Source organism: Cucumis melo, chromosome 6 (genome assembly GCF_025177605.1).
Source record: "Cucumis melo cultivar AY chromosome 6, USDA_Cmelo_AY_1.0, whole genome shotgun sequence".
In the NCBI taxonomy this organism is placed as follows: domain Eukaryota; kingdom Viridiplantae; phylum Streptophyta; class Magnoliopsida; order Cucurbitales; family Cucurbitaceae; genus Cucumis; species Cucumis melo.
In genome coordinates this window covers 17,415,146-17,430,910 of record NC_066862.1, presented here as the reverse complement: position 1 = coordinate 17,430,910, position 15,765 = coordinate 17,415,146, and the positions used below count along the sequence as shown (strand labels likewise).

The 15,765-nt window shown below is 37.5% G+C and overlaps 1 protein-coding gene across 2 annotated transcripts; it reads right to left on the bottom strand.

Annotated features, from left to right (window-relative positions):
* Nucleotides 1–1,330: 1,330 nt before the first annotated feature.
* LOC127149912 (phenolic glucoside malonyltransferase 1-like) lies at nt 1,331–15,247 on the bottom strand. 2 transcript variants are annotated; one of them, XM_051086304.1, is made up of 2 exons: nt 14,400–15,247; nt 1,331–1,601 (listed from the first exon to the last, which is right to left on the bottom strand). In XM_051086304.1, the coding sequence occupies exons 1-2, from the start codon at nt 15,241–15,243 to the stop codon at nt 1,552–1,554; spliced, it is 894 nt and encodes a 297-aa protein (XP_050942261.1). In that variant the 5' UTR covers nt 15,244–15,247; the 3' UTR covers nt 1,331–1,551. The 2 variants fall into 2 exon arrangements, with proteins under 2 accessions (XP_050942261.1, XP_050942262.1); XM_051086305.1 differs by lacking the exon at nt 1,331–1,601 and adding an exon at nt 13,108–13,320.
* Between the last annotated feature and the right edge of the window lie 518 nt (nt 15,248–15,765).

The window sequence follows — 15,765 nt, the reverse complement described above, 5'->3', positions numbered from 1 at the left end:
ACGACCTCCGTGGACTCTCCCGCAGGTAGTACAAGCAGGTAGCTCTCTCAGAGTCCTCCCGGCTGCTGCAAGCTCCCGTCGGTGTCTCTGGAAGACACCTCCTGACCTCAGTGTTCGCTGCGGTGCTACGTCAGGCTGCGTCTCAACCTTTCTCTTCTGTCCCAAGGCTGACCCTCTGCCGGCAGCCTTAGACGCATCGGCTCTCTCAGGCAGGCTCAAATCCAGTGCTATACGTAGTGCATCAGCATGCGTGGCTGGGCGGAGGGCTCTGACAATGCCCTGAAGGTCTAGCCTGAGTCCTCTAACAAATTTCTCCGTCCTGGCAGCCTCATCTCTTACCATATCGGGAGCAAAGCGGGACAGCATATCGAACTCGGCGTCGTACTGCTCCACCGTCATGTCGCCTTGCTCCAAGTTTAGGAACTCTTGCAGCTTGGCGTGCTTCACATTGGCGGAGAAAAACTTAGCATAGAAGTTCTCCTTGAACTGCTCCCATGTTATTTTGCTTACATCGCCCCCTAGCATTCTCTCCGCGGTCTCCCACCAGGCGGTGCCCCTGTCCTCCAAGAAGAAGACTGCACACTGCACCTTCTGGTCTTCTGGGCACTTCATGTACCGGAAAATGGTCTCTATGGACGTCAACCACATTTGGGCCTTTGTGGGGTTGTCCATGGATCCGTCAAAGGTCTTGGGATTATACTTCCTGAAATCCCGTAAGTGTTTCGCCTCGGCCGACAGTTGAACTGGTACTGGTTGAGCTTCCTCAGGGGCTGGAGGAGCGACGGCCTGAGCCTGAACAGGGGCGGCCTGGGCCTGAGCAGGGGCGGCCTCGGCCTGAACAGGGGCGGCCTGGTTCTGCTGGGCGGCAAGGAAAGGCGCCAAAGCAGCTTGCAGCATGTCCTGATAACGCTGCTCCATCGCGGCGAGATCCGCCTGGGTGACCGGTGCGTTTGGGTCGACTGCCGGTGCAACAGGTGGCGCCTCCGGCTGGCCACGACCGGCTCCTCTGCCTCCCCTACCACCTCCTCGGCGTGTACCTCTACGTGGCGGCATTCTCCCTAAAAATCACCAACAAACTTTTCACCACAAGAACTTATCACCCTATATCTAGGTCTTAGACTATTCAGGCAAAATTGTAATCTTAACATTAGCAAGGCTTTAGACATACCTGGCGAGTGCCGAAGGACCGTATTGCCATAGGGTGAAGTAAAAACAAAAATGACTTACATTGTAGGTCAGTCTACAGAACCTAAAACACTGTGCTCTGATACCAACTGTAACGACCCAACTCCTTATGCTGAATCGAAGTCATTACTAAATATAGAACAAGTGGTTTAAGTCTAAAAATTTTATTAAAAGCATACGGTTCAAGAAATTCATTTATAAAAACATAAACAAGGTAGTCATGCAAAAATGTAAAAACGTTCTGAAATCCTACTCGGGCCCTATCTACATAAAAGATAGTGAAAAATAAAAAGTACTCAAACTCAAATGCTAAAATCTGAAATAAGAAATAAGCGGAAGCGGTAGTCCCTATGGCCCTCCTCGGTCTCACTTCGGGTCGCTCGCCAGCTTGCCCTTGCCTTTGCCTCGTCCTCTACCTGAAAACATAAAGTGGAGAGAATGAGTATAAAAATACTCAGTAAGGGACCCACTACTAGTCCCACTAGGTGCCTGTTAACTTCCTGTTAGAGTCCTGATAACTGGTACCCAATCTCTGGCACGTTCCCGAACACGTGCAATCATGCGCTCCCGTAGGAACGTAACTCTGGTCTTCGGTGCCCGGGGACACCTAGGACAGTCGGGATGCGAGGACCCCGTCGAGTCACTCGAGTCATGTCTATATCATGCTAGACTGGCGTCCCGTCGGACCACACAGTCCTCAATAGGTGGTGATCCCGAAGGACACCCATGCAGGTACGACTCTAACAGAATCAAGCTAACAGGTACCCTAATTTGCAGTATACATACACATGGCATCAGCATATAACATGTCACATAAATCATTTCTACACTCTCCGCCCCGACATTCGTCGTAACCATAATAAATCTTGCCACGCATAACAGGCTATAGCACAACTATATCGTCATTTGCATCATACTAACATTTATTTCAGGCATCATACTGTCAAACTCTCAATATGCAACACAGGGCATACACAGTCTCATACTTCAAACGTGAAACTAGTAGTAGAATCTCTTACCTGGAGATCTACTTGTCGAGTCCTAACCGCGAGGCAGTACGCTTTCCAAGCGACGAAGTCCTAACCTAGAAGGAGGTTGCAGTGCTCGAGCCCCTACTGAAGGAAATCCCGCGCTGCAGTAATTTCTTGGTCCAAGACGTCCCTTGAGGAAAATAATATAATTTAGATCCAAATTAATTTAACTAACGTCCGAGCATGGAGTCTTACCGGAAAAACCACAATAATTAATTAGCTTACCAAAATATAGGTGGATGGAGCCAATTTAGTCCTGGCGGCTCGGCTGGAAGAAGACAGGACCGGCTCGGCTTGGGCAGACGCGGCTCGGCTCGGTACAGGGATTTCGCGTGCGGCTCGGCTTGCAACAGGGGGAGACGCGGCTCGGCTTGCAACAGGGAGACGCGGCTCGGCTACACAAAAGCGCGCGGCGCGGCTTCACACGCGGGCGCGGCTTCACACGCGGGCGCGGCTCACGCACGGGTGCACGCGGGCGCGGGTCGGGTTTCCGGAGGGTGGCGCGCGTCGGTTCGGGTCGCGGGGCGGGTCTTCGGTCGGACCTTTGCGCGCGAGGCTTCGGCTTCCGGATCTCGGGTGGCGCGGCGGCTGCTGGTGGTCCGGCTACCGCGGCTTCGCTCGGCGACGGCTACGACTGGCGTTTCGGCTGCGCTTGCGTCGGATCGGAGCGGCGCGCCTCGGCTGGCTGACGGGTTGGCTGCGGACGCACGGAGGCGGCTTCGACTCGGCTTCGGCGTCCGACGGGCGCTCGGCTGCGCAGATCGGCTTGGACGATCTCCCGGCGCGGCTGGAAACTCGGCGACGGCTCGGTCGCGATTGCGGCTCGGCTGCGCTGCTGAACAGAGAAGGATGCTTGGCGGCTCGGGTTCGCGGCGGCGGCGGCGGCGGCGGCGTGCGGCGGCTAGGGTTTCAAAAGGAAAATTTTTTTTTTTTTTCTCCCTTTTTCTTTCTTTGAAAATTTTCCTCTTCCTCTTTACGCACGAGTCCCAAGGCCTCTTTTTAAAAGAAATAAAAATAATAAAAATAATAAAAGAATCTTTAAAACCCTCTTTCCTCTCTCCTCCAATAACCACTTTTGACCCTTTCCAAGGCCATTTATTTGTTAAGCCAATAATTTATTTCACCCCCCTAACTTCATAATTAAACCATAAAAACTTTAGTTTAATACCAATAATAAACACACTTAGGATTAATATTATTAGTGGTCCAAAATAACAAAGGAAACCGAAAATGTTGGGCGTTACAATATCATACATATTTGGTATTCTATATTTGAATTTAAATGAGATTTTAGTTATTAATTGTATGTGTTATTGATAAACTTAAATATTTAAAATTAAAAAGAAAAAATAAGTTATAACCCAACTGGAGTGGGTTATTGGGTTAGAAACTTTGTCTGGGTCTTTTAGGTTTTCAACCCAACTAACCCAAATTTTCGAGTTGGTTCAAAAAATAACTTCAACCCGACCCAACAAAACCAAACCCAAGTACGCCCCTAGTATATATAAGATTAATTTTTTGTCACTAGTATTTATTTCTTTTTCATCCCTAAAGTTCATTTTGAAAGAGTAAGTCAAAAGACTTAGTGAGTGATGGTTTTATGAAATGTATTTTCATAAACGGTTTAGCATGAAACCTCGGCTTAGTAATCATTAAACAATAGAAATTCATTTCATAGTATGGTACTTGAAAATATTGGAACTTTGAATAACATGGCATAGAGCTTTTGGAAGACATGATTCATAGCTACATGCAGTATTAAACCTCTTCGTCCTAAGACGATATAGTCGATAGGAAACAACTTTCACTGGTATCCTCTTACTTTAAGGCATAATAATTTATATCTATTTTGATGGCTCATAGTTAAAATAGACCTATCAATCCTACTATTAGTACGAAGGTGTACAATAGGACTCATGGAAGATTTTGGCTACAATAAAACATAGTTGAAAACCTTGAAACATAGTTTTGACGACATAGCTATAGAATTTAGTTGAACCTAATTTAGTCTTTTGGAAATCAACTTGTAAATACTTGAACATTGAACTTTAGCAAACTCAATAGCAAATTAGTAATCCTAAACATTTTTCTTGAAACATGCTTTAAGCAATAACTTATCAATCATGCTTTAAGAAACATTATAGAAATCATTTAATCACTCACTACACTTGTTGTTAGCCATTGGTTTAGAATTTTCTTTAAGATCTTTTTGACCTCAAAATTTTAGCTACAAATTCCAAAAGATGCATTTTGTGGCTTTCGAAAAGTGCACCTTACTTAAAATGCTCAGAAAACTGACATTTCTCTATTTCTTCAACTCAAACTAAATCCTTCTCAACTTAAATTTGTCTGGCAGCCCTAGTCTAGAAACTAGACTCAATTTGTGAACTTTTGAAAGTAATTTGAAGCAAATGGCACGAGTGGATTGTGAGAAATCCTTGTCTGAAATTGCCTATTTATGATGAACCCTCGAATGAAACTGCATTGACACCTCTAACTTCCTTAATTTGCCTCTTAATTTCCTTAATCAGCCTCCTAATTCCATATTGCTACTTAATCACCTCCTACTTATCTACAAAATGCATGAAACATGCTTAAGACACCTGAATTTCTATTAAATCGATTAACCATAACCAACCACATTGCTTACTCAAATGCCTTGCTAATCTCAATGGTCATAAGCTTCCTCACGTGCATAACTTCTTCGCCCAGCTCTTGGCCGCCTACTTTCCACACTTACTAACCTCTTAGTAAGTCATCTGGCCTAGCCGTCAACGATCTTCTAGCATAGCCCTTACTAATCCTTGCTAACCTCTTAACCAATCATTTTACCTAGCACCCTCTTGCTCCCCATGACTTCTTTAGAGGTTATTTCTCAATATGTGGTTGCCCAATCTTGCCTTTCTTGCCTAGCATTAGAGGTTCTCCATCGACCTTTGACCGCTTAAAATGTGTATTTTAGAGATTACCTGATAACTTGTAGAAATACAAGTTATTATGGTCTTTTAAGTAAAACAATGGAGTCTAAACATAGGACAAAGTGTTAAAACGTGTAGCTTTTACTGCAAATTCATAAAGATAAGAGAATATAACTTACATAAGTCTCCACACCTGTTTTTCATGATTTTAGTGCTTCTATTGCAAATAATGAGGAAAATAAGAATTATAATGAATCGTAAGAAGAATGCCTGCGAAAGCTTAAAGTAGGAAGGTTGCCTGACGGTTAACTTTACGAGGCAATATGCCACATCATCACGCGAAAAGATTCACTAAAGAAGACAAGAATGGTAGATGGAGTTGATGTGTCTTGACAAGTCTGCTTTTTGGCACTAAAATGTGTAGAGGAATAGAAGCTTCTAGCCCAAAGTTGCCTATAAAACACCTCCATCTTCACCATGTAAAGGAGGTTTGCATGGACTAAGAACTAGAGAGCTCTAGAGAGATCTATCTTCCTAAGGGTCGTCAGAAAAGAGTAGTATCGTCAAAAAAGAGTAGTTTTTCCCCTTTTGTAGAAGTATTTTCTCTCTTCTCCTCTTCTCCGATCAACTTCTGAGTGAGAGCATAAAGTGAGATTAGAGAGAGAAACCACCATCTTTCCTCCTAACTTGTAAAAGAGCCAAGGGATGCTCATAAGGCATTTTGCAACTCAACTAATCTTCTTTACATTCTATTTTTGTACTTTCTTTGTAATGTTTTGACGCTTGTATATTTCAATGGCTGAAAGCCTTAATTCAATCAACACATTGCATTTATATTCACTGACATTATGTCACTTCTTTACTGTTTATCTTGCTGAACGGTTATAAGTAGTTTAAGTTCATGATAAGTGCTTGAGAAGAGCACTTATAAGGTTCATCGCTTGGCTAACGTTTATTGCCAACTACTCAATAGAGTAAATAACAAAGACATAGTTAAACGCGTACTAGAAGGAGTTTGGAAACAAAATCCATTCTGGCGATTGACCTCCATCATTTGTGTCTCGAAAGGAGAACAAGTGTTGTATCTTGACAGTGAGAGGTTGTCCACCTTAAAAGAGAAGCAATATGACCCTTATAAATAGTGAAATCTAGATAGCTATCACATAGTTCATATTTACCATTTGTATCCTGAGAGGTGAACAAGTGTGGCCTTTAAGCATCGAGAGGTTCTTACCTTAAATTAGAAGTTGGGTATGTAATCTCTATCGCATCAAGGATAGTCGCATGACTTAATCGCCTATAATGCGGAGAATTTCCTTCATATTTTCTTAGTACAAGTTAGTTCATTCTCCATATTCATACCATTTCACATCACCTTCTACAGAATCTCTAGTGTAAATAGTAGATTTAATACACACATACACATTTACACACACTTTATACTGTATGGATATTTATACCGCTTGGAAAGAAGTAAACATTATAACTAAGTTTGGTAGCAATTCCTTGTGTGCGACCTTGACTTACCCAAGAAACATATCGCTTCACTTACACTTGAGCAAGCGATAGGAAAACTTGTACTCAATGCAGGAGTACTAGTCACGTGTGGAAAGGATGTGTACCTTTTATTGCACAATCCTCACTTAGAGATATAGTGAGCATGTTGTATATGGCAATCATGTCTTATTGCGTAGCGTAGTCGTAGACATAAAGTCTCAATGACGTATCAATGAATTTATTATTAAACAAGTCAAGCATAAAGTAACCAACAAATCTACAAATCATTACCTTAGCTCATTTGGCAGCCTATTACATGTCTTTAGAGGTTCTCCTCGTTTAAGCCATAGCAATCAAGCCTGGGCCATCTATACATGCTAATAATGCCTGCGCACCTTTATAGAGTTTTTTTACTCCTCTTGTGGTCGCCCACATAACCTCCTAGCATTCTTTTCTTAACACTTCACCAAAAAATTCCTCTTCCTTAGCCATGTCACTTAAATCTTGTTACATAATAAGTTTTTCTTAGAATTTCTTTTCAAATCTTCTCCTTCCTTTACCAAGTTCTTGTGAGTCGTAAAGGTCTTTAAAATATGGGGTCGCGCCTAGGCCGTGCAACAGGCCACATGCGCTCAAAGCTGCCCGAATGCATATGTAGAATGGGGCATAGTACGGTGTCATGCGACTGTGGGGCGTGCTAAGCTAGCACATGGCCAAGCACCTGGGATAGACTTGTGTGCTTGTACATGCTACCCATTGCCCATGCTCAACGGTTAGTCGTGCCATAACACCATTTTTTAGCAATTTTGGTGTTTTTGTGAGTTTTGGGCTAAGTTTTGATGTTTTCTGATTTTAAAGGTTTAAAATGAGTTTAAATTAACTAATTTCAAGGCAAGAGGAGATTGAAAAAAATTATAGGACAAGGAATTAACTACCACGTGTGAGTGAGAAAAATAAATTTGAAATTGATTCCTAAACAGGATTTACTAAGTTTATGTTTAAAGCATGCTTTGAGTTAACATATTTCAGAATTGTACTTGATTTAAATAGTTAGATTTCCAAAGCATAAGTTTCAAGTTTAGAAAATTTTGAAAAACATGAGTTTGACTAATAAGTTTATTGAGAATGGATCTTTATACATTAATTTATGGGCAAGAATATGGATGCTGGGCTTCTGAAAGTATTTAGGTTAAATGTTGTTTAAATAAAGCTTGTTTTACAGATTTAAGACTTGCTAAATGCAAGAGATTTATATAACATGTTGTTTTAATTTGATATAATGTTTTAAGCAGGAAATGTTTTGAGCATGTTTTAGTCTATACCTAAGATATATCTAGAGATTTGTGGCAACCCTACCAGGGGAGTTTTTCCTGTGCACAGAGGTCCTGTGATGAGAGTATTCAATAGATGCCTAGAAACCTATCACTATGACTAGATAAAGATGAGGGCATTCTACAAATGCTTAGATTTTTCATCTCATAGTAGCCATTACGAGATAGAGCGCTATTGATGCTTAAAATTTCATCTTGTAAAGTACAAAGATTCAAGATATAGGAAGTGAAAGAGAAATGTTTGACACAATTGTTTATGTTTGAGAACTGTGTATTTGATTTATTTAAAATGTATTTGATAAGTTGTTTACTACACATTGATTTGCGGATTTAGAGTTTTAGCTCACTCTTTCTAAAAACGTTTTCTTACTTTTCAGGTAGAGATCATGGACCTGACACCTTACTTCATCCGTCTATCTACTAGTGCATTTTGAGTTTCATACTAGTATGCCTTGTTCTAGAAGTACTTATGGTCCGTACTTGAGTTTAGCTATAGTTTGTAAGTTATTGGTTGTAAGTATTAGTCTTTGACTCATATGAACTCTAGTTTGTATTCGTTTATAACAAACTCATTGTACTTGATTGTTTAGATGGGCGACACTTAATTATTATATAAAGTTTGTTTTAAGTTCCTGCTAGATGTGTAAGTTCTATGTTTGATAACTTGTAAAAATACAAGTTATTATAGCCTTTTATGTAAAATAATGAAGCCTTAATGCATAAGATTGGAAGAAAACGCGGAGAAAAGTCGGAGAATTGATCAAGTTATGCATCACGAACTACAAAAGAACTTTCTCCCTTTTTTATGCAAAAAGAAGTATAGCTTGACAATAGAACATTTGGCGAGGAGACACGTGCAGCTAGCAAGGTGGCGATCATAACAAGCTAAGCGGTCTAAAGCACTAGCAAACAAAAATGGTTTGCGCAAATGTTAGAAAAAGGACAAAAGGACATCTGCGGCATCGACAACACAACTTTATCAAAAGAATTAATGGAGTGTAGAATGTACTGTCACATCAACCCTCGCCTATAAATAGAGGCGTTTATTTTAGTAACAAGTGTGAGTAACAAAAATGGTTGGTACACTACACTTCTCCTTTCTCTCATTTTGTTTCATTTGCTTTGTTTGCTTTTAATCTTTTAAATCTCTTTCCTCTTAAAAAATGATCATCAAATAAATAACAAAGAGATGTTGGAATTATTGAGGTATTATTTTGAGATAATTGGTTGATTTTGTGGAAATTATGATTAATTAAATATTTACTTGGAAGAATATTTAATTAATTTGAAGATTGGGAATTTGATGCTATTAACGATTTGATATTGGTTAATTAATTTTGTGAGATTTAATGATTTTGATTCATTAATTATATATATATATATATAATTAATTAATTAATTAGTTTTAAAGGAAGGGAAAAATAATTATATTAAGATGATTTGATGGGTATTAAATGGAGAGAGAAGATTTAATTGTTATTTTATTTTTGGAAAAAGAAGGAGTTGATTGGATTGGATTAAATGAGGAAAGAGAGTGATTTGTTTTTCATTTGAAAAGGTAAAGGTAAAAAGATAAAGTAAAATAATAATATTATTATTATTTTAAAAAGACCTTCTTGGTTTGCATGCACTTCATCTTCTTCCTCATTTATCTTCTCCTTCCTTGGAAAATCCTAGCTCCACTGCTGTCACCACTCTTTCCGTCGTCCATCTCTGATCGTTTTCATCACGCTATCAGTCACCTCTCTCTTCCTTTGTCACCGTGAAGCTTAACCCCATCGTTTCTTGTTCTACATTGCAAGCATCATCGAAGTCCAAGTTGTTCCAAGCTGTTTTGCCTCGCTGTATGTGTCACCCGTCTCTGTCCATCACCACTAACTCCGTCAACCCGTCTACCGCGCATCAGATTGTCTTCACTCGTCTCTGCTCGACCGTCACATCCCTCCTCTGTCCGAGCTGCACGCACAAGCTAAGTCGAGCCCTATTCCTTTATCTGAGTCGTATGTGCAAACTAAATCGAGCCAAATCCTTTCGCGAGCCGCGTGCAAGCCGTTCCTTTGAGCTCGACCCGATTTCCCCTACTCCAAGCCGTACATATAGACTTAAGCCAGATTCGAGCCGCTCCTTGCTTAGTCGAGCTGCCAACATTATTTTGCATTTTTCCACCAATTTTGAGCAACTTTTGGTAAGTTTTGGTGAGTATTTGATTGGATTTTAGGTATGCATAACAAATATTGATTTTGGTCCTAAATAAAGTTAATGTTGGATTTTAATTTGGAATTTTTCTTGAAGGTTTGGCTAGATTAAATTGAAAGAACTAAGCTATATATGAATTTTTTCAAATCAAGGTTGAATTGGAATTCAATCTCGATTTTGGGTAAGTTGAATTAAAATGATTCTTGGGTCATTAGTCAATCATTAAAAATTATTATTTTTAGTTATTGGGTTCCCTTGTTGTTTAGGTCCTATTATTTAGAAAGCTTGACCGTAACTGTTAGAAATAATTTTGGTTAAGGTAATATTGATGTAAGAGATTCTCTTCTAGACCTTCGAACTGAAGTTAAGAGCTCGCATGTAAATTTCAATTATGCATTAATGTAGTTAAGATGCATAATGTGTTGATGTTGATGATTTATTTTGATAACTGATAGTGAGGATTGATATTGATGACTAATATTATGTTGATGATGATGACTGATATTATGTTGATGATGATGCATGATATATTAATCGTATGATTAAGGACGTTATGATTGATATTCATGTCATGTTTATGATGTTTATGATATGCTACATGCTATGGGTAGGTGTTCTGTTAACTTTGTTTATTAATGTCGTACCCATATGGGTGTCCCTTAGGATTACCTTTTTATGATTGTGTGGTTCGACGAGACCACAAGTCTGTCATGGTATGTTTTATGAGTGATCTAATGGGGTCACTTACAGCCCGATTCTCTTAAGTGATTTCAGGTTCACTGAAGACCAGTTTCTCTTAGGTATTCCTTCGGGTTCACCGAAGACCAGTTTCTCCAAGGTGTTCCTTCGAGTTCACCGAAGACTTAATGTGTTCCTACATGATCACTAGATTGCATGTGTTTAGGAGCATGCTAGTATTTAGGTACTTCTTTACGGGACCTTAGTGGGAAGTTAATAGACACCTAGTGGGACTAGTAATGGGTCTCTTAATGAGTATATGTTTATACTAACTCTTTTTATGTTTAATTTTTCAGGTAGAGATAGAGGTAGAAGAAAGCTTGGCGAATAACAAGAAGTGGCTGCGACTTGCCATAGAGGACTTTTGTTGCTTCTGCCTTTCACATTTTTCTTTGTATTTGATCTTTGTATTCTTATTTGAATTTATCAAATTCATAGATTATTTTATATTATTTTTATTTCAAAGTTAGATAGGATCTGATCTAGAATTTTATCTTCTAGCTTTTATTTCTAAACATTTTATTTATGATTTATAAATGATTATTTGAAGTTTTCAATGAAAGTTTAGTGTTCTCATCCATTTTCAATAAAAAAAAGTCTTTAATTAATTTTAGTAGTAATGAACTCAGTTTAATATAAAGGGTTATATCGTTATAAAAAGCATGAACATTTTATTGAATTAGGAAAACACACGATGAAAGAGAGTACAGAAGTTATCGGTTGCATGAGAAAGAAGATAGAGATGAAATTTGGAGAAAGGTTGAGGAAGAAGGAAAAGAGGGCGATTAAGGGTTAAATTTTGAAGAGACAGCAATGGCCTCTGCAGCAACGAAAGTTGCGATGATGGCAACAGTGACAGTGGTTTCTACAATGGTTGTCAAGCCTTGGGAAGGCACAAAAAGTGCACCTAAAAGAGAGATAAATTTGGATAATAAGATTTAGGAAGTTACTTTATAGTGTCGTTTCAAGATTTCTTTGATGATGGAGATGTAGACGTAGTTGGAAGGAAAAGATGGAGGAGGGAGGAAAAGGTGTGAGATGAGAAATTATTTTTATTTTTTTTAAATTTTAAAATGTCTGATCACAGTTAAAGTAATAAAGATTCATTCAAGAAAGAGGTTAATTGCATTCATTAACAAACTCTGGGGACGAAAGTTGGAGGGTATGAATGCAATCAACCCCACAGCTTAGGGGTTTTATGCAAATTTTTATTATTATTATTATTTCTCATTTTATATCTAGAAGTGAGTTTGATTTAGTGATAATAATAAGATTTTTGGTATTCAAGGTCGAACTTGAAACCTACTCTCCTACAATGAAAGGGAAACAAAATCTTATTTTGCTTCCCTATTGAATACCTCGGGCCTATTTTATCCTAATTAAATACATTTTTTTCACACTTCTCTTCTAAACTTTTTTCTATATTTTGTGTTGAATAATTTTCTTTTAATTTTTTAATTTATACTTTCTAGAAATACACATTTTCTAAACTATATGTTTTTAGCTTAACTTAGTGATTTTGTGAAACAATCTTACAATATTTGGATGTCAAAATTTTTTTGAAATCTTAGTTTCCATAATTAGAGGATGAATATGAAAAGAAGTGTTCATATCAAAATAACTCAAGGTATTTAGCATTCTATAGTTTGAATTATTATTCCAAGTTCCACCATATTTGTGTTAGCACTAACAAAAATAGTTACATGAAAAATTTGGTCCATAGTATTTAGTTCCTAAATTTTCTATGTACAAATTGAGTCTTTTTTTTTTGTACTTTAATTTTTTTAAAAAAAATATATAATTAATTACAAAATTGAAAGAGGTTCACACACAATCTCACACTTATATAATAGACTATAGTTAAGAAAGTAAAAATATTGCATTTAATTTGTCAAGGATCATTATATTAAAAACAAATTTGGGAGTGCATGGGCCGATCAAATACACAATGGATAGGTTAGGGACCTACTATACATATGCCCAAACCTTCAAAGATGAAACATCTAATCGGATTGATTTAGGAATTTTTTTTTCTTCAAAAAAAGTCATTTTTATTTAATTTTTTTAATAAAAAATATTTAAAATATACTTTAAAAATGTTTTGTTTGTTTTGTTTGACTACCAAATATTCTAATTTTCTTTTGAAACTATTTATTTTATCAATAAAAGACCTAAAAGTGTATTTCAAATGCATACTAACTACATGTAATCTAACCCAAAATATAATTTACTTCTAACTCCTACCTTGGCCATAAGAAAAAAACCACACTAATCGTTCGTTTGTAAAGAACAAAAATAGAAACTAAAATAGAAAATTGAATTTATACATTAGACTAAACATATAACGATAGAACGTGATTAAATTTTGAATACTATTATCTATAACTAAGTTTCAATTTCAACCGTTATGTGGTTGAGTATCTCCTGCAAGTGAAATGATTTATTAAAGTCATTTAAATTAGTACCTGAACTATTATTGCTCTGATTAAATGAAGGCAAAATTATAAATTATAAGTGAACTCTACACTTTTGGTAAAAAATGTCACTAAAATTTCAAAATTTTCAAAGGTATCCCCTTGTTAGTTCTGCAAGGAATTTGTTGATGTTTTATGTCCTACACTTTCTAAACTTCCAAAAATCTTCTAAAATTTAAGATTTCTTTTTTTTTTTATTTAAAAAAAAAAAACTCTCGCTACTGTAACAATAAAAACATATAATCCTGAATGATGTCTTTGTTTCCATATTTTTCTCACCCCTTCCTCAATGTCCTCCTACTCCTTTTTTTTTTCCAAAAAAAATTATTTGACACTTATTTATCTAAAATAAATAAAGAAATAAAATAAGATTGAGCACTTTAATTAGGGTATATGAACTACAATATGAGAAAAACATAATAAAAAGAAGGTGCCAAATGATTTCAAGACTAAAATATTTTAACAAAATTGTACTTTTTTTAGTTGAGTACATTTTAATAGATAAATACTTTTTTTATTTGACTTTTTATCATTTTGATATGTTTTATGAGGAGATATTGATTTTTTAAATTTGTGAGATTATTTCATGTTGGTTTTAACTTAAAAATTTTATTTTTATTTTAATGGTTTAGAAAATAGATGCAACTAAGAATTGAAAAATTAAGATAAATACGAGAATATTTGAAGATATCTATATATATAATTGTTTTAAAATTGTTTTTTTTAATTTAAGAAAACTTCAAATAAATTGATCAATTTTTTTAAACATTTTTTATTTTTAAAAGTTATCTTTGTTACTATGAATAATTAACGGTTTTTTCCTATTATTTTTTTTTAAAACTTTTATTAGGTTAAGATTATGTTTAAATTTTTGAAAATTCAAAAGTATTTGTAAGGATTTCTACTAAAAACTAAGCTGATATTTTCTGAACTCATTAATTTGAAATTTCATTCATATTTTTGATACATAAATTTATGGGTATTTTTTTATAATTCAACCTTGAATAAATAATAGATATTATTGTTTACCTCGGAATAAATCTGGCGGAGTTTTGACGTCCCAAAATTTCAAGCTTCTATTGTTGGGTCCTTCATGGGCCAACCAGCATTCCAAATAAATGGCTTCAAGTCCCACGTTGTCGGTCACCACGCTGCGATCATAAAACGGCATCGTCTCAGCCGCCGGGAAAAAAATGTCACCGCCCCCAACCAAATTCTTACACAACCCGGCCCACGATTTCATGAACGAAGTCGACGACCTTCCGTCCAGAATCGCGTGATGTGAAGTTATTCCGATGCTAAATCTACCATTCCCAAACCAAGTTACCTGCACAGCCACCACCGCTGCCCGCTCCTCCTCCGCGGCAAGCTCCGCCACTAACGGCTGAAGTTTCGCCTCTTCACGCAACCCGTCGCCGACGAGATGGTCGAAGTCGTCGTCGGATTCCGCGACTGTAAGCACAATTCCGTCGCCGGCTGCGGTCTCGACGGCCGGTTTGGGGGAATTTTCCGGCCAGACGATTGCTCCGGCGAGGGGGAGGTAGTGTTGGAGGACGAGAGAGAGAGATTTTTTGAGGTTTGAAACGATGACGTGGAATGGCACCGGAGATTTGTAGAAGAAGAGGCGTTCAACGGGAGGGAAGCGGAACCAGAGGATGTCGAAGAAGGTCAGGGGAAGAGTGGCCGGCACGGTGGATCCGGGCGGAGGAGCTACCGTGCAGATCTCGAGGACCTTTATGGCGGTGGACCCATGATCTGTCGCCATGAATTGTTGTGGCAGTTGTTTGTTAAGCTTTCTGTCTCTGTGTAACATGTGATTGAAGAGTTGAGAAGAAATATGGTGAGCTGTGAATTTGAATAAAACAAACCACATATTTTCCAAACCAAAAAAACACTTGTATACTTTGATATTATCCATATTGTCTTCGTAACAAATAAGAACTCAGATATGTGTCATAGATTCGAGCTCAACGAATTTATCTTATTTTTTTAAGATAAATATACTCACTCTAATGCTTGAATTTTGAGAGTAATTGTCTCCCACGATATAATAGATTAACTTTCTTCTAATAGATTAACTTTCTTCTAAGAGTGATATCCCGTCTAAAAGATCAACGAACGATTGTGGATCTACTGAACGCTAAGATTATGGATAACTGAAAGAATAGCGAAAAGAAAAACAATAAGAAAAAGCCTAATCAATACTATCTTCAAATAGTCATTGAATCAAGAATACTTCAAATCACAAATAACCATATCAAACTTACATACTTCCATAGACAAATAATTGGGCATTGCATCATTATCGGCTTGTATAGCCTTGTAGAGATGGAAATTTGAGTGCCACACCATACTTTTTACAAAAGTATTGTGCAATAGAGACTTAGGTTTTCTG